This window comes from Mesoplodon bidens, assembly GCF_964165515.1.
Source record: "Mesoplodon bidens genome assembly, chromosome: 6".
Lineage (NCBI taxonomy): Eukaryota > Metazoa > Chordata > Mammalia > Artiodactyla > Ziphiidae > Mesoplodon > Mesoplodon bidens.
In genome coordinates this window covers 44,173,262-44,198,388 of record NC_138162.1, presented here as the reverse complement: position 1 = coordinate 44,198,388, position 25,127 = coordinate 44,173,262, and the positions used below count along the sequence as shown (strand labels likewise).

Here is a 25,127-nt window from a genome sequence, read left to right as displayed (position 1 = left end):
CGGGAGGGCGGCCCCGCCCACTCGCGCCGGGGCGCATTCCCGGGACCCGCTTCCGCTTCTGAAGGTCTGGAAACCGCCTTGAAGCGTCCGGCGCGCCCTTGCTGGGAGTTGCCCACTCCGAGGCGTGGGGCTCGGCCGTTTTGCCCGTGCTCCCCCCTCCCTCGGGCAGGTGGGCCTGCGTCCGCCGCCGTGGCCCGAGTCGCGATGATTCCAACCGGTGTACTGCGTTGCCCTCACTCGGCTCCCGCCCCTCCCCTCTCCACAGAGGGCGAAGTCTGGGCAAGATACCCTTGGCGACGCCCTGCATCCGGGTTCCTGGAACGCGAGGAGCTTTCTGGCCGCGGGTCTTGGTGTGGGGGGCCGAGCCACCCCTAGACAACGACACGGGTTGGCGGTCCCGCCACCCCCACCCCCATGTCCCAGGCAGGCCACTTCTTCATTTTGCTGAATCCTGGCCCATTTGGAGGTTTAGGATTAGTTGGAATGTTTGGAGAAATGGATGAGGAAACAAGTGTATTAAATCGTTAAATTAATATTATGTGCCTGGATTTGTGCTTAGATACCGAATCCCATTTAGTCTACGGCCGTGTCAAAAGCAGCAATCGTAATCCCCATTTGTGCAAGAGAAGCTGAGTGATTCAGTGCTTACTTCCTGGTCACAGCAGTGGTCTGGGCTGAGATTCCAACTCCAGGTCAAAGGCACCTTCCACGAACCAAGCTCACCAGTGCCAAACATCCTGGTCAAGCAAGGGACTATGTCAGTGGCTCTAATCAACTGAAGAGACATTATTATAAAATATAAGTATCACCTTACAGCCCCAAACTTAAAAAAGCAAAACAAAACAAACGCACGCAAACCTTCTAGTAGTATAAGGAGAGAGGTTTAGGAGTCAGTTTAGTGATGATCCAAGTTTGCCTCGTGATGAAATTTTAGCATAGAGGCATGTATTTTTTTCTCCTTCAGAGACTTAAATCTCCATGGATCATATAAAACGTTCACATCTTTGAAAATCACCTATTAAAAATAATCATCAGTAGTCATCTCTAGTTATTGAATTGGCGGAGTATTTGGAACTTGAAGTCTGACAACTTTGCCTTTAGAGAAGCAGAACACCTTCATCCCTGCAGTTTCTTCATTTGGATAAGAAAAAGGAACTTTAAGACCTTCACTACGATTTGCTTTTCCAGAAAAAGTCACTAGTACAGTAATACGGTTGTTGAATAAATGTCAACCTGTTGACTACCCCAGCAGTTGTAAGTCTTGGGAGTCAAAGAAGTTGATTAGTAGGGAGTTCCCTGGCAGTCCAGTGGTTAGGACTTGGTGCTTTCACTGCCACGGCCCCAGGTTCAATCCCTGGTCCGAAACTAACATACCGCAAGCCATGTGGCCAAAGGAAAAAAAGAAGTTGATTGATGAGCAAGAAAATTTAGCAATCTATGAAAGAATCCAAGAGGTTAAATAATTTAGACCATTTTCTTATACTGAGGCTTGTTGACAAAAAAAAATCAAAATTCTACTATGTTCAGGCTATTGAGTGAGACATAAGAGCAGTATAAACAAAAGTAAAACATGCTTCCTTCTCTCAAGGAACTTGTTAAGATAAAGCATAAACTTTTTGTGTATAGGAGGAGTTTTTTTTTAAAGTATGTTTGTAAGATGCTAGGAATAGAAAAAGTGAGTTCTTTACCTACTCAACATCCTTTCCCTCTTTCTTCCTTCCCAGCAGAATTCTTTTTTTTTTAACATCTTTATTGCAGTATAATTGCTTTACAATGGTGTGTTAGTTTCTACTTTATAACAAAGTGAATCAGCTATACATATACATATGTCCCCATATCTCCTCCCTCTTGAGTCTCCCTCCCACGCTCCCTATCCTACCCCTCTAGGTGGTCACAAAGCACCGAGCTGATCTCCCTGTCCAGCAGAATTCTGATGTTGTTCAGGAATCTCTCTCTTACCCATAGTTGGTGTAGCACAGCATCCTCAGCTCCAGAGGTGGCCTGGACTGGTCTAAGGGTAATATTACCCTCTTGCCAGGGATTGGATTAGGATCATGCACGTTCCCCAGTTCACCTCAATGAGTTGCAAGGATAGGTTTGCAGGATGCTTCCAGAAAAGCATTTCCAGGAGAACTTCCAGAAGTGATTCATGCTCCTTCTGGACATGGTTATTCTTGGATATGAGGCTTGAAATTTCTACAGTCCTTTTTTTTTTTTTTTTTTTTTGCGGTACGCGGGCCTCTCACTGTTGTGGCCTCTCCCATTGTGGAGCACAGGCTCCGGACGCACAGGCTCAGCGGCCATGGCTCACAGGCCTAGCCACTCCAGGGCATGTGGGATCTTCCCGGACCGGGGCACGAACGCGTGTCCCCTGCATCGGCAGGTGGACTCTCAACCACTGCGCCACCAGGGAGGCCCACGTCAACTCTGAAGTTTGTCTTACTTTTGGATTCCAGTTATCTGAGTTAATAAACTTCCTTATAGTTAAAGCACTTTTGAGTTGGGTTTTCTATCATTTGCTATGAAAGCTTCCTATCTTAGGTAGCAAATACAGACATGCTATCTGACATCTTATGATCTAGTGGGGAAGGCAGACAATCAAATGTCTGGGTAGAATTATGCTTCAAGCAACAGAAAACCAGATTCTAGTGACTAAACAAAAAGGGGATTGTTATTCTCATATAATAAGAAGTCCAGAGGTAGGCACTCCAGGGCTGGTGCAACTCTTTGAGAATGCCAGCAAGGAGCCAGGCTCCTCGCTTCCTGTCTCACTATCAATAGTATGTGGCTTTATGGTTGTAAGATGGCTCTACCCTTACAAGGCACTGTGTCCACAAAAAGAAGGAGGAAAGTAAAGGGGGCAAAGGGCCAAGGAAACATGCCAACTGAGTATGTTTCTTTTGAAAACCTTTGCCAGAAGCTCTATCACATAGGCATAGGCTTTTGAAGAGATCAAGGGAGGGAGGCATGATCAATGATGTTGTGTCCCTATCATTTTCTACCCCCCAAACAGTAATCAAGTTAGATTATTCCAGTTATCAAGAGAGCCATCATTCTGAATAGCTAAATTAAATGTCAAGCATTGGCAACAATCATTGCTACATCTGCTATTTTCTGTCATGATCCGCTACGGCAGATACTTAAAGAAAGTGGGTTAAAATGTATTCTTGAGCAAAATTTGCAAAAGTTGGCTAGAGCAATGGATGGACAATAGACATTGCTAGAGAGCAGTAGTTTCTGATATATGCAGAAGGAGGAAATCAAAGAAGTAAAATGGATTTTGTGAAGGTAGGATGTCTGTTATTTTCATTTCTCCTGACTCTCCCAAAGTGACCAATATACTAAAGCCCCAAGAAGGCTTAACAGAAAAGAGATATGGTTCACTACTATGTAATTTTTCTGTTCATTTTCTCCTTGATTTATCCATGTGTAGCATTTAAAATTGATCACTTCCTTAAATTCACTCTTGGCTTCTAGGGCATTATATTATATTATCCTAGTTTTTTTTAGTACCATTGAAGGCTCTTTTTCTTCCACCTCTCTTCTTATTGTATGTAAAATGTCCCATCTACAGGCTTTGCTTAGGGACAGAATGGACTCTTTTTAGTGAAAACTCTGACTCTTAAATACTTCAATTTCGGGCTTCCCTGGTGGCGCAGTGGTTGAGAGTCCGCCTGCTGATGCAGGGGACACGGGTTTGTGCCCTGGTCTGGGAAGATCCCACATGCCGCGGAGCGGCTGGGCCCGTGAGCCATGGCCGCCAAGCCTGCTCGTCCGGAGCCTGTGCTCCGCAGCGGGAGAGGCCCCAACAGTGAGAGGCCCGCATAACGCAAAAAAAAACCCCAAAAAAAACAAAAAAAAACCCTTCAATTTCTATTTAAAAATATGCAGCTATAATGGAATAAATATATCATTTCCATTATATATCATTAACATTCTCACTACAGTTCAAAACCAATTAGAATTTTTTTGAACCATAGTTTGCTTTTAACTAGTGAAATACTAATATTAACATTTCCTACTTTGGAGGAAGAACTAAGTATTATTAAAAAACAGTACAGAGCTTCCAGATTGGTGATATTTGGGGAGAGTAACATGCTGGGAGAGCATGGATGCTCCATGCCCCTTCCCACATACCTTGCCCTATGTGTGTCATTCATCTGGCTGTTCCTGAGTTTTATCCTTTTACAGTAAACTGATAATCTATTTGTTTTCCTTGCTGTCTAAAAAACACAACAAAGTTCTGGAACAAGCCAGACAGTCCTTGAGAGGTTTGGTGAGTTCCAGGGATGTTCCTTTAGCAGAATTAGAAACAAGACTTAAATGTCATTGAAGAAGTGATTTGAATGATATTAGAGATCATCAGTTCCTGCCTGCCAAATTCTCTTCACCACCATCCAAACTTGGTGTATGCACTGCTTTGCACATGAGATCTCTTTGAACAATTTTGGACTCACCCTGCATTTCAGGATATAACACAAAATATTGATCTGGTAATCACCTTCTTTAGCTCAAGGGTGCTACAAACTGGAGCTGAGCTGTCAGTGGAATGGGTTCTGGAAATCATCAAGCAAGGGGTTGTTGCACTGCCCAAAGACAAGCTAAAGAAATTTCCATAACTGATATTTAAATATGTGGAAGCAGGGCAGGGGAAGGGGAATTGGATGAAGGCAGTCAAAAGATACAAACTTCCAGTTATAAGAGAAATAAGTACTAGGGATGTAATGTACCACATGATAAATATAAATAACACTGCCAGATGTTATATATGCAAGTTGTTAAGAGAGTAAATCCTAACAGTTCTCATCACAAGAGAAATAAATTTTTTTCCTATTTCTTTAACTTTGTACCTATATGAGATTATGGATGTTCACTGAACTTATTATGATAATGACTTCATAATAAAATTGATGTATGTAAATCAAATCATTATGCTGGGGACTTCCCTGGTGGTGCAGTGGTTAAGAATCCACCTGTCAATGCAGGGAACATGGGTTCCATCCCTGGTTCAGGAAGATCCCACAGGCTGTGGAGCAACTAAGCCCGTGCGCCACAACTACTGAAGCCCGTGCACCTAGAGCCCATGCTCCACAAGAGAAGCCACCACAGTGAGAAGTCCGTGCATTGCAATGAAGAACCCCTGCTTGCCACAACTAGAGAAAACCTGTGCACAGCAATGAAGACCAAAAAACAAACAAAAGTAGCCAAAAAAAAAATCATTATGCTGTACATCTTAAACTTATACAGTGCTGTATGTCAATTATATCTCAATAAAACTGGAAGAAAACAACACACGAACCAGAAAAACGCAAATGTGGGAGAGGTTCTGGGGAACAGAAGTAGACAGATTGCCTGGTGTACCTTCTAGTAAAGAGGATCACATGATCATGTTTGCAATGCACACTTTGATTTGCAGAATTGGTGCCAGTTGGCAGTAGATCACTTAGTAGTGAAAAAAAAAGGTGTGGGTGGAGTGGGGATTCACAGTAACATATGTAAAAAACCTACTTTTAAAAAGTGCAAAAATAAACAGATACAAAGGAATATTTATCATGACAGAACCTGAGGCAGGGATTAAGTGCTGATGTTTTATCTATGAGGTGCAATCTGAGGGCATCGACAGTGAGGGAGAGGAAAAGAGGAAGTTCGGTTGGCAAGTAACACAGGGGGACATAGTATGTGTGCTGGCTACTGCTTCATGGTGAGCCTGGAAGAGACACAGCTAATCACTGTGTAGAAGCATTGGCACAGCCTGCACTACCCTGGACAAACTATGTGAAGAAACTGTGCCTCAGAGCAGTCTGTGGAGGGAGAAAAGAAAAGAAATCCTCCTCTCTCTCTGTCTCTCTCTTTTTTAAGCTGTTTTAGGATTTTAATGTTCTTCACCTATTCAACATAAAATACTGACAATGTATAAACAATAAGGGAAAAAATTCTTCAGCAAAGGCCTTCTAGAACTCACAGTTTCCCTCTGGTCAAACACTATAAAGAGAACATTCAAGTGAACAAAGGATAAGGGAGTTTACTAACAAAGGCCCTTTCCTTCCATTATCAGAACAACTAAACCCTTTGCACCCAGACCTTGGAAAGTCTTAGAAAGGTGGAAATGAAAGCTGCCACTGCTGCAACCAATGTCAGTTGGGCCTTCACAGCTATGCCATCTGGGGCATAAATCAGTCATTTTATAGGAGAGTGCCAGGCCCTATCTCAAGGCTGCCATTGAACATCCAGAGCAACTAGCAATGTGCCCCGATTTTCTGGCTTTTTCTTCCACTTTCAGACTGCGATAAAATGCCACACCTCACAGGCAAGGAATCTGACTTCTCTAACAGCCACCAAAGGGGCTGGGTGATGCAATCTGGGATGATGGAGGAGTTAACTCCCAGCGGGGAAAACTCTGACTATAGGGAAATAAGAGACAGGGGAGATGTGCACTGTCCCGTGATGGATCCTCTCCGGCCAGCTCCACCCATGCCACTTGGGATGCAGGAAGCTCTCACCCATACTTTGTGGCTCTCCTCCCTGAAATTAGCCATGCTGCCTGTACAAGAAAAGCCTCTTCTTGCAACAACGTGGAAGGACTTGGAGGGTACTATGCTTAGTGAAATAAGCTGGACAGCGAAAGACAAATACTGTATGATATCACTCATGTGGAATCTAAAAAATACATCAAACTAGTGAATATAACAAAACAGAAGCAGACTTACCAGATACAGAGAACAAACTAGTGGTGACCAGTGGGAAAAGGGAAGGGGGGAGGGGCAAGATTGGGGTAGGGGATTAAGAGGTACAAACTACTACGTGTAAGATAAATAAGCTACAAGGATATATAGTACACACAGGGAATGTAGCAAATATAATAACTATAAATGAAGTATAACCTTTAAAAATTGTGACTATGTTGTACACCTGCAATTTATATAATATTGTACATCAACTATACCTCAATATAAATAAATAAATAGAAAAGCCTCTTCATTTGATGGGCTGCATATAATAGCAAATAGCTAGCTAATTAAGGAAAACAAATTTTTTTAAAAGTTATGAAAAAGCTCTCAGGATGGAAGGGAAGGCTGGGGAATGAAACGTGTAAACAGAAATCAGGCAGTTCTAGAGTATTGAGAGCAGAAACTACCCAAAGTTCTCTTCTACTGGCGCTGCTGAAAAAAACTATGATAATTTTAACTTGCTTCCGTTATTTTGTTCAGGGTTCAAAGTCCCAGGACAAAGTGTCTGGTTGGGCAAGGCTGGGTCAAATGCTCACTCTTTTGGGTGATAAGGAGTCTCTAATGACCAAGATTTCTATCTCATCAAGTCTACATACAACCGGGAGAGAAAAATTCTAAAAGGAAAACTGGGTTCTATTAGAAAGGAAAAACTGATGCTGTGTTGTTTAACAAAATTCACCCCTATGGCTGTTCGGCATCCAAACAATTTTATTCCCATATATATACTTTCAAAAATACTTCTGCCTAACAGAGTGCAGCTGTGCCTCATAAAGTAAAAAAATTCGCACTCCTTCCTCAGAAGGAGATAATTCAATGTATCATTATTTACTGCATCAAACTCTGTCAAGGGTGTCTAGGTGAAATAAATTTCTGCTTTAGCTCCAGCTCAGCTGTCTTAGATCAAGTGCCTAGAAGCAGAGCCCAGCCCAGGGATTCTTGTGCAAATGATTTGCTGGGGAAATGCTCTCAGGTGAAAGGGAGTGAGGGAAGCAGGATAGGGCAGGTAATCAGTCAAGCCATGATTTGATCTCAGCTGGAGATTAGTGTCAGCCTGATCCCACAGAATTCTGGAGTCTGGACCGTACATAGAGTTGGTGCGTTTGAAACACAGGTATGAATAAATGATCTAGATAAAAAAGGCCACGTGATTTACCAAAATGAAGGCCCCAACCCAACTGGGGCCACCTCCACCTGGAACATATAGTTTGGTAGTATTAGCCTTACCTCTCCTGATTTATTTATTTTTTATTTTTGGCTGCGTTGGGTCTTCTTTGCTGAGTGTGGGTTTTTCTCTAGTTGTGGCCAGCAGGGGCTACTCTTCATTGTGGTGGCTTCTCTTGTTGCAGAGCATGGGCTCTAGGCACACGGGCTTCAGTAGTTGTGGCTTGCAGGCTCAGTAGTTGTGGCTCAGGGGCTCTAGAGCGCATGCTCAGTAGTTGTGGTGCGCTGGCTTAGTTGCTCTGCGGCATGTGGTATCTTCCCTGACCAGGGCTTGAACCCGTGTCCCCTGCATTGGCAGGCGGATTCTTAACCACTGCACCATCAGGGAAGCCCCTCTCCTGCTTTTAAAATGGGGACTTCTAGAGGTCCCAAATACCCTTATACCCTCCTTCTCATTAAGTTTCCATTTTCCATTGAGGTTAGAAAAAACACATAAATTTGCCAAGTAAAAGTAAGTTGATCTCTTCCAGTTTAAAATGATCTAATTCAAGTTAGATAACTCTTCAGTTAACTTAAAAGGTCAGACCTATTATTAGGGCTGTTTGTTTTTGCTAAAATCTTTCATTTCCACCTTTCCAAGACTTTCCAAGGTCTGGGTGCAAAGGGTTTAGGTGTTCTGATAATGGAAGGAAAGGGCCTTTGTTAGTAAACTCTGACCTCTGAGGCGTAGTCTGTCTGGTGTCTGAATTTTGGCACCTACTCTCCCTATAGTTACCACTGAATGACCAAAGCTAGTGTAACTGGTGGTCTGGTTTCTCAGCACTCAGCCCAGTGGTCTTCCTTGACCAACTTGATCTCACTTTGGCTTTCACTGGTACTGACAACGCTTTGAAATTCTGCTGTCTCCATCCAGTCTCTGGGTGGGCTGTCTACCTTATAGCTCCTGTTATGCAGTAACCACCCCCTTCATCACAGTGGCCCCATGGCAAGCCCCTTAGCACTTAACTAATGTTCCTCTTATGCCATATAGGAATCAAAGGGAATTCTGAGGAGAGAACAAGAGTGTCAGGTTCTCTCTGTGCCCAAACGTGGTATGTCTCAATTATGCTGTGCTTTACTAGCTTATGTGGTCATAGGGACACTTTGCAGCGTTCCAAATAGGTGTCTTGAGCCTTGCTTCTGTTTTTGGCTTCTTATTCAACCTCCCTGGAATTTCTGCTCTCACTTGCCCTGCCCCAGGCTGAACCCTAGGGCGATCTCTGAGGGACATAGCTGGCACTTTCTACACTGTTTCTGCCAAATCTGTCTCATTACTATCAAAATCACTTCTCCCATGTTTGGTCTGATACGCAGATATCACATGCTTTCCCTTGATACTCTATAGACTTCCTTCATACTAGGTGAACAAGGTGGCCCTTCCTTTCCAATGAAGCCTGTCCTTAATGGTAGAAAGACTTTAGGGAAAAAAGGGGCAAAGGGAATAAGATGTCCAAAAGGGGAAAATGGGGAATTCCCTGGCAGTCCAATGGTTAGGACTCTGCGTAGGTTTGATCCCTGGTCCAGGAGCTAAGATCCCGCAAGCTGTGTGCTGTGGCCAAATTAAAAAAAAAAAAAAAAAAAGGGAAGTGGGGAGAATGAGATTTTGAAAAGTGTGAGGTTTTGGTGACCAAATGTTTATTTCCTTCACAATTACAGGTTTGGGGGTTATAGGTCTGAGTTTGGGGGAGGAGGGAGAAATAGGGGGAGATCTGTAGAGAGGGAGGATAGGAAATTCTTATGGGTTCTGGACAAAGAGTGAGGTGGATAGAAAGCTTTGAGGTCATAGGATAGCTGGCATATCATTTTACCCCCACACTGTTGCTAGTGCATTTTGCTCAGTTAGCAAACAGGGAAGCCCAACCCCACAAAACACTTGCATTTTACATTGAAAAATGTAAATACATGTGTGCATGCTGATTTCTGCTTTCTTAAACACATCTCACAGTACTATGAGGTTTCTTTTTCGTTACCAGCTTGTTGTAATTATTGCTCTCTCCAAATGCTTTTTGCTAACCACTGCCTCTTCAGGGCCTACCACTGTACACCTAGGAACTAAGTATGTACTTGATGAATTAATGAAAAAATATGGAAACTTGTGGTTCTCTTAACTACATGTTGCTATATTACAGGTCTTCAAAACTATTTTACCTCATGGAATTTGTTAAATATGCAGATTCCTGGCACCTCTCTATAGTGGTTCAGTACAGCTGAAGTATGGTCCAGAAATTCTCATTTTCAACTAGCACTGTTGATTTTGAAGGTGGTAGTTTGAGAAACACTGCAATATTACTTCCCAAGGGTTCAATGCCACCATCAAGAAGTTGGGTTGGGACTTCCCTGGCTGTCCAATGGTTAAGACTCCACGCTTCCACTGCAGGGTACACAGGTTTGATTCCTTCTTGGGGAACTGTGATCCTGCAGGCCACAAGGTGCGGCAAAAAAAAAAAAAAAAAAAAAAAGCTGGATCAGTTTCACTTCAAACTTGCCAACAATGGGCTAACCTTGATAAGTGAGAGATGTAAAATGTAGCATTCAAGGTTACTTTAATTTACGTTCAGCCATCATCGAGTCCCTTTTCAATAAACATTTTGATGGCACTGAACACCTATTGACAGAAGTTTCCACTGGTCTAAAGAGAATTTAAAATACAGGTCTCTTTATCTAGCAGCAGTCTTAAGCAAACCACAACCTATCATTTGTTTGTGGAACAGTAATTCCATTTTGAGTACCAACAACATAAGGAATTTCAATACAAAACCACTAATATGGTTAAGAGAAAAACTGCTATCCATTTTCCTAAAAGATTCAGTCTGTGTTGCAGTGGTATCAGTGATTAGATTTAGGAGTAACTGACAGATCATTCAATAAAATTCAAGTACTTTATTATCAGTTTCATTATGCAAATTATTAACATTTGAATAGTAGGGAAAAGATTTAAATTCCTTTCCTTGCTCCTGACAGACTTTGGTGCAATCTGGTTTCCAACATTGTCTGCCTATCAGTTGATTTTCAAAAAGTTAAGCTAAAAACATTTTTGAAACTATATTTAAACTTTAAAAACTTCAATAAATCAGCCTAGTATTTACTTTTTTAAAAAATAGGTTCAAAATTCCATTTGTTCAGTGAATTTTAAGCTTCCTTCAGAGAATTTTCTTAAATTGCCAGCCCATGTTCAGACACCATTTACCAGGTAATAGTGGAAATGAAAAAGGCCCCTACCTCCAAAGCTGTGTCCCCAATTTACCAACGTCAGGTATTTTCTTTTTAGCAGATTGTGTTCAAGGTCTGATTTTTTTTTTTTTTTTTTTCTTTTTGCGGTATGCGGGCCTCTCACTGTTGTGGCCTCTCCCGTTGCGGAGCACAGGCTCCGGATGCGCAGGCCCAGCGGCCCTGGCTCACGGGCCCAGCCGCTCCGCGGCATATGGGATCCTCCCAGACCGGGGCACGAACCCGTATCCCCTGCATCGGCAGGCGGACTCTCAACCACTGCGCCACCAGGGAGGCCCAAGGTCTGATTTTTTTTTTTTTTTTTTTTTTTTTTGCGGTACGCGGGCCTCTCACTGCTGTGGCCTCTCCCGTTGCGGAGCACAGGCTCCAGACGCGCAGGCTCAGCGGCCATGGCTCACGGACCCAGCCACTCCGCGGCATGTGGGATCTTCCCAGACGGGGGCACGAACCCGTGTCCCCTGCATCGGCAGGCGGACTCTCAACCACTGCGCCACCAGGGAAGCCCAAGGTCTGATTTTTAAAAGGCAAAAAATTAATACTTTCAGCCAAGAGTCTATTTATGTAATTTTTTAACGATTTTTTTGATGTGGACCATTTTAAAGTCTTTATTATTGAACTTGTTACAATGCTTTTGCTTTTTGGTTCTTTGGCTGCAGGGCACATGAGGTCCCAGCTCCCCGACCAGGGATGGAACCCACACCTGCATTGGAAGGGGGAGTCTTAACCACTGGATGCCCAGGGAAGTCCCTACACAACTCATTTTTGAATGACAAACGAAAACTTTGAAAGCCAGTGTTCTCTCCAGGGATATTTTCCTCCAATGTAAGTAACAATTTGACTAAAATGTCATTACCGATAGTTTTTCTCTAGGGGAGGGGCACATTTCAACATAAGTACACTATACTGACCCTATGCAACCCAAGCTTACCCATACTTAAAATACCCAAGAGGGAAACTAACACCCAAGTGGCAATTCAGACTAATTTCACCGTTGGGGAAACCTTATCACAGGTAGCATTTTAAGTGATGCTGTGGTATCACTGTCACTTATCAAGAGAACACCCCATCTCCCTCCCTAAACTAAAAGGGGTATCACTGAAATTTTAAACCTTTGCATGTAGTAGTCATACATAGTTCAGAAAATTCTGCTCACTTCACATTCTTCTATCATACGCAAGCCTGTTTTCTAAACTTAAACAGAATTGCATCCATGAGTTCTTTTCCATGTAATTGCTGAGATGTTCTCAGGCTTTCTGGACAGTTGGAAGATAACAGGTAGCATTTTAAGGATTTACAAGCCAAGAACCAGAAAAAAAAAATTTTACATTTATCTGTAAACACTCTCACAACAAACTGGAACTATTTTAAAGTTAAACCTAAGAAACTCAAAGCAGCTCACAGGTAATGTGAGAATAGGAGGACTTGTAGAATTGGAATGACTCAGCTCTTATGCTGGACTCCCCTTTAAAACTAAGAGCCCAACTACTGTAATTTTTTAACTTACCACCCCTATCATATCTGATTTATAAATGCTAGAAAAACACTTCACACGAAAAATATATAATTTAAGATTATTGTATTTCCTTACAAGAGGAATGTTTTAACAAATTTTACAGGTGTCAATCAACCTTTGCTCGAATTGGGCACACATCAAATCTAGCATTTTGGGAGTTTTATTTGGAAGTGAACTTTTAACTATCAATACAAATGCCAAGATACTACACAAAACATCCACAGGAACTTTTTTCATCTTTTTTTGAATTGTTCACAAACATTTCCTACATAATCCAACATACAACAGAGAAATGGTACATCTTTTTCTTTCAATTTGCATACAATGGAAAAACAAGAATATATATATATATTTTACAAAGTTTAACTAATAGACACTACCAAGCTGACAGTTTAAGTCTATAGGTGAGAAATTATCTAATAAAAAATAATCAGAATTTATTAAGCATCAGTCACTTCCATAACCAAGTATTATTCTGATTAATAAAACTTGCTGCCATTAGGCTTCTGGTATATACTTATACCAACTACTCCATCTGTTGTATTGCTCCCCACCTTGGTTCTTCACAATTACAAACAGAAAATCGTTGCAAAGTAGGGGCAAGCATTTGCAAAAACAAACAAAAATCCCCAGCTTATTATAAGCATGAATGTGTGGTGGAATTTCCTCCCAAGCAATGGACTTTCAAATCACTTAAGAAATCACCAGAACTGAATGTGTCAGGATATTTTGCCTAAGTCCAAGAAGAGATGTGTTTATTTATATCCAACAGAGGACTGAAAATTAAACTTAGTGTTTAGTTTGGGGGCAGGTTGGGGGGAATTCAGCCATTTGAAAAATGACCGTCTTAAAAAAAAAAAATGACCACCAAAAATAGGTTCACTAAATTTATTTTAAAAATCATAAAACGTTTCTTACAAAAGAGCATTACATTCTGCACACTGCTCTGAATAGATGCCAGGGACATATGGACTATTGTTACTTTTCCTCCCTGTCCCACCCCCCCAAATGTTACAGTGATCACAAAGTAAAGTGTTCACAATAATTACATGGGGGGATTTTTTTTTAAACCACCAACAATGAACAAAAATTAAAATTCACTCACTCTGCTGCTGTTTCAAAATTTCAATGTTAGTTTTTGCACACCCTCCCCCACCCCCACCCGTTTGTAAGGAACTAAAACATTACATCTGGTGAACAGCAAAGATTTCACTACACCTCAAATGCAGAACACCTATGAAGCAGAGGAATGTTGGCTTTTTAAACAGAAGCAGATAAAAAAAAAAAGATGCAGGACTCCTTCAGTTCTTCACTAGTCTTAGAAAAACTTTCCAGAATACTGCTTCACACTATAAAAAAGAAAAAATATCTTGCATTAGAATCCTTCAACATCTGCATACTGCTTCACACTATAAAAGAAAAGAAAAAAAAGTACGAATTAGAATTTTTGTTCGTAACATCTTAATCAACATTAAGACAATTTCAATGCTAAATTAAAATGATAAACATGTCCATTACAGAGATAAGAATTAAAACATTAGCAATTACAAATTAGAGCAATGTAAAACCCAAGAAAAAAGATTAACAGTAAATCAGACATTAGTAGAGCAGAATTAAGAAAATCAAAAGTTGTTAATATTTGGTAGAAAAGACAAAGAAATGTCAGTTAAGGTGTGAAATGCTGCATTTTACAGCACCAATCATTTGTCCTGTAGAGGCATGGCCTGTGCCATATGGCAGACTGTGATTTGTTGTCGATTTAGTTATCTAAAAACAACAAAATCACTAGTCTTCCACACAGAACTAGACCAACATCCATTGAATCTTCTATATTTTCTACAGGCTCTGTATAATTTATAACAAGTGGTTTTGGCAGCAGTTTTCACCAGAGAAATGAGAGGTTTGCTTGGTTAAGGCTTCTTCCAGCAAGATTAGTATTGAATGTCTTCTTTTTTTAGTAAGAAAGCAGAAGAAAATTAAAGCAAAGCTATTAGAATGTTTAGAAGTTAGGTCCCCAAAAGGTTGAGACACCATGGCTTCTAAAAAGAAAAATCAGTTGAGAAGAGAAGCTTTTTAAGGTTTTAGTATCTTTAGGCTAACAAAAAGCTAAACAAACTGACCTGTTCTGCAGCAAGTACTGTGCATTCTGTATCTGGTCCTGTGTTCCTGTAATGGTAATGATCCGGTCTTCGGACCCTTCTAAAGGCTCATCAATTTTGATCGATGCTCCTGACTCATGACGGATTTGTTTAATCCGCTGACCACCTTTGCCAATAATAGATCCAGCCAGCTGAAAAGAGTTTTAAAAACAAGTGTTTATTATGTACTTTCAAAGTATTATCCTGTATGTTCAGTGACCATCAAGACTATTAACTTTGTACAACGTATTGACTATGTTGTGCTAATTTAATGCCCCACATTAGTCCAGGTTTGAATTACAATGTAGTTACATCACCCATTGACATTTCCTTTAATAAATGAACCAGGGGCTCAGAACCCTCCTAACTGCATTTTAATGGTACTGAACATCTTTTGACAAGGCTTAAACTGGAGAATGACACCTCAGCTGAAGTCCTTGAAACACAATTTTAATCCTAAAATGGAATATTTTTGTTAAAACCTTTTATTAAAAACCAGGGAACTTAAAATGACTTATTAAATGTCCCTTATAATATTAAAGATACTTACATCTTTGGGAATAGTTACTTGTGTAGTAATAATAGGTCCACCAAGATCACCATATGAGCCACGACCCCCTGCATAGGAATAATCTGATTTAAATAATGAGTATTAAGTTCATTTACAAAGCATGAAATAATATTTGATTTCACAAAGAAAAAAACTTACCATATCCAGAGCCACCCTAAAAACAGAACAGAAAAAAATAGAAAATTACTTCCCCTTCAAAACTTCAGGTCTTTTAACATTAAATCCCCCAGAGTTTAGGAAACCAAAGTCCTCCCGTATCTTCCCTAGTAAGTAAATTTCAAAAACAATCCTCAGGGTAAGAAACCATTCAGGTACACTGCATCCCAAGAAACAAAAAAGTTATATGGGGGGAAATAAAACACTTATCGATGAGTAAACAAGAATGTTAAAATTATTAGTGACATGAATAATAAACATCCATGATACTCAACCTGTGGTTCATAAGCCATCTGCCACTCTGATGGGCTCCATGTATCTATTGCAGAGTCCCAGGTTTCATCAGCACTGAAACCAACCTGTGTTACAGATAAAACTATTAATATGAACCTGCACTGTATTTGTCTGAATCACCACTTTTATATGACCAATTACTATTTCACATCTCTATATAAACTGGCAGTAATCATGTATTTTGGGGGAAACAAAGATGGAACAAATCTTAATATCCCAGCAAACACCCAAAACAATGATTTAAGCGGCTATCTACAAAAGTCCGTTTGTAAGACAAAACTCCTCAGTTAATCATCTTGAACAAAATGTTAGCTATCCGACTTTAAGACCCCTTTTAGCACTCATAAATACATTAATGAAATATCAAAGTTCTTACCATGCCATCATAACGGTCTCCAGGTCTTCCTCTTCTGTCATAGGCCATTAGATCTCTGCAAGCATAGTACTTGTTGTAATCTTAGCTGGTCACACATACCAAATAAAAACCTACCCCCTCTACCCATAAAGTGCAGCTTCTTGTACGTTAATGTGTGGATGAAAGAAACTTACCCCCCTCTAGGTGGTGGTGGTGGAGGAAGAGGAAGATTCCGAGCTCTGCTACCACCCCGGCCACCTCGTCCAGGAGGAGGTGGAGGAGGTCCTCGACGAGGGCTCATATCATCATAATCTCTTCTGGATGGAGGCATAGGACGCCCACCCCGACCAGGAGGCATTCTGTCAAAACCACCTCTTCCCCGCATGGGAAATCCCACAGGACGTCCACGGCGGTCATCAAACATCATTGTAAAACCACCATAATCATAGGTTTCATCGTAAAAATTGGGATCATAAGGCTGAGCACGTCCTTTAATGGGAGACTGAAACAAAAACATAGCAACTTTATAGACTGAGGAAAAAGCCTTAGTTCACACCAACCATTCTTTTAACAAACAGAACATTTCAAGCCCTTTGTATTTATCCCTGGGAGGTACTCGAGATAGGGATAGGAATATATGCAAAGATAGGAATTTAAAAAATGCATTTCTGGTGAGTTTCAAACAAAAAAATTGAGTTTTAATGCTTGCGAGGTAAGGATTAACAGCTTTATTTTACCCTTAGAGATTAAGTAACAGACTACAAACCCCTTTCACATTTCACAATGGGGATTATGAAGAAGTGACCACCCCAAGGGCTGAGAGGATCAGTATCCTGGGTATGTAGTGTAGTACTATAGAGGAACCATAGGAACTTCTTTTGAAGGACCAAAGGCTATTAAAAACCTCACCAACAATGTAAAGACAACTCTCCAGATTCTCCCAAAGTATTTCTAAATTAAAGTGATAGCTAAAAGCAGGGTGATAGAAAATTGTTAGGTGAAGGAAAAGTAAAAGCCATTTGTCTAAACGTTCTCAAACTACTTTTGAACAAGACATCTGTTTTACAAAGTTAAACGCAAGTAAAATAAAGGGTTCTGAAGGTACCTCTGATATAAGATCAAGGATGATCTTTATGCACTCTACAACCCTATCAGGTTTTCCTCCAATAAGAACGACTCTGTCAGTGGATTGAGGACAACATTCCTGGAAAAGCTTGATTGTTGTCTGAGTGTTCTGTAACAGGTTTACAAAAAAAAAGCAGCATTAATCAATCAGAAAAAAGGAAATGCAGTACAAAAAAATTTCCAGGTTTAGACAGATTTAATTTGTATTTCAGTAAAATTTCCCCCCATATAAAAAGCTTGTTAGTAACACTAGGACTTTGCATGATAAATTTTTGGCAAAATAACTTGCATAGCATGGCCAGGCCTTTGTTATATTTTAATTAGCAAACAAGATAAACTTAAGGGAGGAAACTCAAAAAGGGAATAAGAGAAGCCCACAGAACCAAGTCCACATAAAAAGCTATTTTCTAGTAATACGGCAGGAAAAAACAAAACTATCACTTTACCTCTCGAAGTTCTTTGATTTTAGCACCTTTGACCCCAATAATTCCTCCTGCCAGACTCTGATGAATCAACAGTCTCAACTCGCAGTCAAAGTCGCTTCCTTTATAGTGTTGGTACTGCGGAGGGAGAGTTATAAAAAAATTTTAGTCTCAAATCAAGGATTCCACAAGAATACACACTTATCTGCTATAAGCATACCAATATACTGTTGCAGTGAGCAACCTGAATTTATATTTCAATAACTTTACCAGTTATGTGCTTATTATCCTCAATAGCCAGGCCCAAAAAGGACATTCTGCACCACCTTAAAAAACTATTTTATTTTCAGGTCCTGCAACACCATACCCACACTGCAGCCATTTAGCATGTCGCTGTTACCACAAAATTATTATTAACATTCAAATAACACCATAATAAAAATGACTGCAAAGCACTTTGCAAATGTAGTTAATTCCCACTGCAGCATGGAGCAGGGTCAACAGTGAGTTGTAAGACCATTCATTTATCATGTTTTTAAGCCTTTTTTCTATAGAGACGGGAAAAGTACGCTATGTTGAAAATAAAATTGATCCTATGGGCCAGGCTCCATACTTCAGTGGGGTTCAATGGCACTATGACATACATTTAAGCATTCCACAGCATCAGATTCGAGCGGGAGCTGGCTGGTTGCAGTGGGTGATGGCAACTGCAGGCCCTGAAAGTAGAAAAATAAGAGTAATAGGTTAAGTGTCTAGTGTGATCAGGCTATTGTCGCATATATTGGTAAAGCTACTACAACATATTTCACATCATTAAGTAACAAGAAACTGCTTATCTACATTAAGAATCAACATACATTGCTATTCTCTATACACCTAGTAAGTGATTACATAAAATTTAAAACTCCTTGAACTAGATCAAACACAGTCCTTTCTGACACAGTCCCACAATCATTATTCTAACTCAAAACCTCCTCTAAAACTAAAGCCCATAAAACATACGCTAAACCTCATGAAAGTGTATGGCCACAGGTAGTTCCTATCTACTCCAGTGGCTAGACTACATTTTCAAACAAGTAATGTGGGTATAATAACCCTGCACCTTAAGTGGCAGAGTGTAACACATTGCTGCTACAAAACTGTTATAGCCAATGCCTCTCCGCCTCCCCCATTTTGCCTCATTAAAACATCCTTTAAGCACCCCCCAACTGCCAAATACATTTAAAAAATGAGCCTACCTCTTCCAAGGTAGGGATGATTTTCTTCAGAATTTCTCCAATTGTTTCAATATCAGCACTGATACTCAATATGCTGTCAAACATCACAAATACCAGATAGTACAAAAAAAGGTGGAAAAGAAAAATGAGTTTTGTGGTCATCACCAGTAGTCAAACAACTTTTACAGAGAAGAACATACAATTATTTAATCCTCCCCATTTAAAGTAGCCTATTTATACATTTTTCACATGCATTTTGTTTTATGGCCAATACAAACATGGTAAACATTATTAGGAGACTTGCAGAGAGACAGAGAATGGGCTCTTGGAAGGGCTCAGATTAAGTGGGCAATAAATTGACCAGAACTGAAGCAGAGTTGAATACTTATGTTCCCCGCCACCACTAAGTTAATTAAGGATACCCTCGCTGTTACATTGGTAAAACTGGCACACCTTCTCTTAGGCAAAGTGGGGGAATATGCAAGTGGTGAACATTATATTTGGAGTAAGGTTATGAATACCAGTTAGAAATTAGATCACTAATGGGCTCTGCAAGAAAACAAATACAAATGCAAGACAAAAACAAAGACAACACAAATGAAAAGTGAAGGAAAGTGAACCAGAGTTAGCATTTCATCAGAAAAAATTATGAACAGGCAATGTTGGGAAGCAAGGTGGGCCACAAAGACAGAGCGAGAGACTATTTCGGTAACAATTTGATTTACAATGCAGCAAATATGCAACACTTGAAGCTGTGCTCCTTCCATCGAAATAAAATTAGTGGATCGTTTGGGTGGGCAACTCACGGTAAAAGTTCAGTGACAAAAAGACTTAATGGGGAAAATAAGACAGAAACTTGAAAAACAATACACCGTCTAAAGGGGATACTATTTAATTATATAAAAGGCAGGTAATAAAATACATTTCTCTCTTTCTAATCAGGCAGTGAGGCATAAACTGTTGGGACATACCGCTCGGGGCCACTGCTGTCTGGGACTGAAACACTGGCATTGTACTGCATTGGTCATTGGCGTTCGTGGATGTTGGCATTGGGCATGGGCATTCAATCAGAAGTTGTCAAGTATGGTACCCGTTTGGCAACGAGCACATTTTTGGGCATAGCCAACCAGGGTTTTCACATGGGCGTTCAGGGGCGGATGGGCCAACGTCATGGTGGGCAACGCAGGGGTAAGTCGATCCAGTACATGGGCAACGGAGATATATGGCCAAAAAAACAAGGAGAGGGAAAAGGGGGAAAAGCAATAAATTTTAATTTAATACAAACTATACTCATACTCTCAATTAATGAAACAAGCTTAAGTTGTTCTGAAGACTAACACAATAATGGACTTCTCTATATCTGACTGTGGCTTAACATTTAAGGACCTTTAATGATGGTACTTTTTTTTTTTTTTTTAAAAAACAAACAATGTTTCAGTAGCAGGCTGGCTCATGAGGGTAGACACAAAACCTGTCATGACTCGAATTCTTGAGGAAATGGGGAAATTATTAACCCAGATAATTATATAGAACATCTGGATTAAAAGGAAAGAGATTTATAAAAGACAAAACAAAAATTCCCACACCACCAAAAACCCCTAACTCTTAAAGACTGTTTGGTTTCCTGGAGATTTAAAAACGCACTCCTAGATCCTAACAGGCAAGTTTGTAAAATTTAAACAAATTTTCAAGTTCAGTTTACAGTAATCAAGAGGAACATACAAAGATCTGTGACCAAGAGAGAAATGAAAAAATACCAAATAAGTATTCAACACAGTTATTATTTGCCTCAACTCTAGCAAGGAAACATCAAGAGTGTGTACATGAGAAAAAAAAATTTAGGAAATCTGGTGTACCCAAGTCCTATAAATATGCTCACTTCTGGTGATACGAACATTTAATGTGTCTAATCACAAGAGTCAACCCACTATAAAATATGAAGACTCAAAACAAATCATCGGCACTGACAAACGGCTTCCAGTTGTAAGATTAAGTGCCTACTCTATTCTTTACCCACATCTTAATCATGCAACCTTAATTTCTTTGTGCTCCATGTGCAAGCTGTTAAAGAACTGATGGGCAAATTGAAAAAAAAAGGAATAAAAATTTTGGAGTTTAATCAGCCACCTGCAATGGTTTTCAGTAAAACTGTACTTGATTCATACATGGGAAATGGTACAAATTAAGGAGTTTTATATTGTTATTTCTAATTAAGATGTTATCTTGCTTGAAGTGAATAATTTGGTGTAAAGTTATTAGAAAGTGAGGAGGTTTAATATAGACCCCCCCCAGCTCAATCTGGGCTTTGTTAAATCAGGAATGTCAAACCTTGAAAATCACCTATGTAACCAATTATTATAAAAGGCTTGAATCTAGACTATTAAATGATTTCTATGATGCAATTCTTTAATCCTACAAACACATAAACTGAAGCTTCCTGTGTAATAGTTTAAACTCTTTAATACTTACATCTGTACGGAGAGCCTTAATATTCTTGCCTCCTTTTCCAATCACTGCCCCAGCATTCTGGAGAAAATAAAAAGAAACTTATTTTGTCTTTTCCTAGAATTAATGTGTCTTCCTACGCTCTTAAGCTTTTAGCCAAAAACAAACACCACACACGTCTAATCTCTTTTTTGGTTATAGAGATGAAAATCTATTTGGGGATATCAAGACCATCAGGTTAGCAAAAATTAAAGAGTCTATGTGCTTTGGGGACTAAACACCAAGGCAGAGCTTTGAAATACTGAGAACGCCAGAAATATACTGAGTCTAAAACTTAAGCAATAGCACTAACTTTACAATGCCTTTCTGCAAGCCAATTAAATAATTTAAACGCTAGTAGGCACTTTCTCATTGTGAGGTGTATTATCAGTCAGGTAAGCTGCCAACCAGGATGTTTTCTAATGAATTCACAATGTAATCAGACACAATCTTTAATCTGTTAATGCTTTAAGGATCATCCACACCCATCTCCTAGTTCAGCCCTGTAGCAGGCTCATTATGTTAAGGGCTTTCTTTTTAATTGTTGGCAAAATAACACAATTACCATAACCTAGAAAGTCTGCTTAGGAAAAGCTACACAAATCTTTTATATTCTGCAGCCTGTAAGCTTTTGCAAGCTTCCCAGAAGGTTCAATCAGAACTTTTCTTAATTCCTACCTAAGAACCACTTTCAAAGTTTCAAGAATAAAATTTATACCTTGCTCTGAAGCAGAATGCGTAATTCAACCATCTCATCAGTGTTTCTAGATCTTTTAAAAGCTTGTTCCTCTTCCATATCTTCAGCAGGGCGTTTACCTAAAAATTAACAGTTCAAATTTCAGAAAGCACCAGCATATTCAAGAAAGGGTATGTTTAATTACATTTGTTTTAACCTACAGATTAGAGAAACTTTAACTCTACTGTTTAAAGGGATTTGTTGCTAATCTTAAGTATGTTTTTAAAAGGCCAAAGGCACTGGTTCTTGGACTTTTAAGCATGAATTTAAGCACTCCATTCCAAATGGTTTTCCAAACACAAGATATTCTGACAATGCTTCAAAGGATAAGAAACTTCAAAATGCAAGAAAAATATTAGTTTTACATTTACTGGCTTTCTTTTAATCAGTTTATAGTTACCCATGCAAATGAGTTACTTCTGGTTCATAAATAAACGCTCAGATGTAACTGACAGGGATCTCAAATTAAACATAGGAAGTAATAATGAAATTAACAGAACACCAACAAAAATAAAATTGTTAAAATGTCTTCTCACCAAATTCGCCATTGGTTTCGGTGTTGGGAAAGGTTTCCTCTGGCTGTTCAGTTTCCATTTTCTTGTATTAAAGGGACACACCAATCTGTTGAAAAATAAAGAGGCTAGTACAATTGGTTTATTGAAAAGTAAGCTGTGCATCTTGCTAAATGTTAAAAACAAGGGAAAGTGATGACTGTTTCTAGAACGTACCAGTTATTAAATATATCCTTGCAGGGCAGAACTGAAGTGTTCTGGGCGGGACCAACTGACACCCTAGTGCTGCAGTAGCCTATAAAAACCAACACAAATCAGTTTTGCTTTTTTGGTTATTACTGAATACTAATCAACACCAATTTGAACACAACAAACAAAAGACCTATTTCTAAAACTTGCTTCTTTGTTTTAGGGTCTTAAACTTCCAAACGATTGCCTTCAAACACAAAAACACAAACCAAAAGACCATATCTGATTCTTTTGTAAAAGGAAAAACACATTTTTAGCCCTTGGATCAAGTCCCACCACAGCAATTAGTTATATGATAAATACAAAGAAAACTAGACACATGTAAGGCATATCGATAAACCCACAAGTCTCACTATTGTTCCCGAAAAATATAAATTTATAAAAAGATACACAAAATTATTTTTACACTGGGATTTTAAACCATTTTTGGCTTTCCTTCCATTGGTGACTTGAAAAACTACCTTCTGAAGTCTTTAAAGTTTACAAATACAAAAGCGAATTCAAGCCATACCCAACCGGCAGGTCAATCTACTGGAGCGATAAACCTGCAAAGCTGATACAGGAGCACACCCAAACTGCTAATACTACTCGACTATCCAACAGAACCCCTGAACACCAACACCATAACTAGCGAGCTATTTTGCATTACGTTAAAAGCGGTGTAACCTCACAATTATACCTCCAACACCACACTGGCGATAGGACTGCAAACAGCCTTTTAGCTCTCCTCTTATGACTGGCAAAAAGCGGCGACCTGCGGCCCCAGGAAGAAACAGCTTAGAGCTAAAAATCAAGGCCATTATCTACGCCTTCCACTATTCCAATGACCAACTGAAACGCTAATCTGGCTCATCACTCAGTTAAATACTGAGGTGTGGTGGAAGATTTGGGTAAAGTGGTTTAACGACCGCCAGCTCTATGAAAATAAACAAATATCTTTCAGGTCCTTTAGTCACCGTTTCTCAGACAGTGAAAATCGCTAAGTACATGCGTGTCCAGCCGAGCGCAAACATGCCGTTCTCTCTCCAACGCCCGGGATACCGGGATCGGCAACGGCCCAGCAACAGGAGTTGAAAAAGCTCCCGAGGCGAGAGCACCAGCGCCGCACCTCTCCTCACCCGGATCCGACAGGAAATGGCGGCCCGCGTAATGGCGACTACGTGCTACTAGGCGGAGCCGAGCGCGGACCCCCCCTCCCCCACCCACCACGCGGTCCCGAGACCTCGTCCCCCGCGCCCTCCCCCCACCGCGGGAGAGACAAAGCAACTGTGGCAGCCCCGACCCTTCCAGCTCGCCCGTTCCCGCGTCGGGCCCAGGCCGGGAGCGCCCAAGTGCGCCGGGACCCACACAAAGAGAGCAGAGGCGTTCTCTACCGCCTCGGGGCCCGCCCGCCGACGACCCCCTCTCCTTCCCACAAGACCTAGTTCCCAACACTACAAAACTGCAGTTCATCCCACCGTCACAAGCCTCGCGACTCCCCGAAGCCTCCAGTACCGCAGCGCAGACTGCAGATATACGCTCAAGGAAATGGCGGAGGTGGGGGAGGGGAAACCCGGCAACGTTCCATCCCAGAACAGGCCAACCACCAAGCAGCCCCAACCACCTCCCTCAAGTGGAGAAACTGGTCTCCGGCCCTCGCCCCCACGCGCCGTTCGCCCAGCCCCATTCCTCACCAGGCAAGGCTACCGTCCCTATGCGGCCGCTCCGCCTCAGCTGGTCACAGCTAGACAGAGAACGAGCGTAGGCCCCCACCTGCCTCCCCGTGCTCTCCTACCCCGCCGCCGGGCCCGATAGGCTGCCCCAGCTACAGCGGTGGCGCGAGGGCGAAGCGATTGGCCCAAGGCCGCGTCAATCAAGGCGCTGGAGGAGGCGACAGCCCCGCCTCCCGCCGGCGCCTCCCTTCAGGCTGTAAGGCCGCTAAGGGCCCGAGAAAAACCAGACTTGGAATAAGTCAGCGCAGCCTTTAGGAAGGCCAAACCCCTGCCCGAACCCGTAATACCCAATCCCCAATAACCCTAATTACCTATAGGCCGCAAATAACCGGGAAGTAGGCAAGACGTCGAGGTTGGTGCAGCAGAGAAACAGAGAATAATGGCGCCTACAGTGCTTTCGCCTGGAGAGCCCTCCTCCTTTCTCGTTCGCGCACTCACTAGCTGGGGGGAGGGGGAAAAACGTCTCGCGAGAACTAAAGGCTGTCCA

The 25,127-nt window shown here is 41.0% G+C and overlaps 1 protein-coding gene and 1 long non-coding RNA gene across 13 annotated transcripts; one reads left to right on the top strand and one right to left on the bottom strand.

The window, feature by feature from the left end:
• The first annotated feature begins 10,730 nt into the window (after nt 1–10,730).
• On the top strand, nt 10,731–13,708 carry LOC308618585. The gene is made up of 2 exons (XR_014016034.1): nt 10,731–11,211; nt 11,665–13,708. It is a non-coding gene; the product is annotated as an uncharacterized lncRNA (long non-coding RNA).
• HNRNPK (heterogeneous nuclear ribonucleoprotein K) lies at nt 12,716–25,073 on the bottom strand. 12 transcript variants are annotated; one of them, XM_081236649.1, is made up of 17 exons: nt 24,952–25,072; nt 22,896–22,974; nt 22,704–22,788; nt 22,150–22,247; nt 21,417–21,473; nt 19,919–19,962; nt 18,969–19,041; nt 18,375–18,446; nt 17,755–17,868; nt 17,289–17,417; nt 16,378–16,685; nt 16,205–16,259; nt 15,810–15,893; nt 15,517–15,532; nt 15,358–15,440; nt 14,790–14,959; nt 12,716–14,018 (listed from the first exon to the last, which is right to left on the bottom strand). In XM_081236649.1, the coding sequence occupies exons 3-17, from the start codon at nt 22,759–22,761 to the stop codon at nt 13,988–13,990; spliced, it is 1,392 nt and encodes a 463-aa protein (XP_081092775.1). In that variant the 5' UTR covers nt 22,762–22,788; nt 22,896–22,974; nt 24,952–25,072; the 3' UTR covers nt 12,716–13,987. The 12 variants fall into 12 exon arrangements, with proteins under 12 accessions (XP_081092775.1, XP_081092767.1, XP_081092766.1 ...); XM_081236641.1 differs by having other exon boundaries at nt 15,358–15,425; XM_081236640.1 differs by having other exon boundaries at nt 12,716–14,078; nt 24,952–25,071.
• Nucleotides 25,074–25,127: the final 54 nt, after the last annotated feature.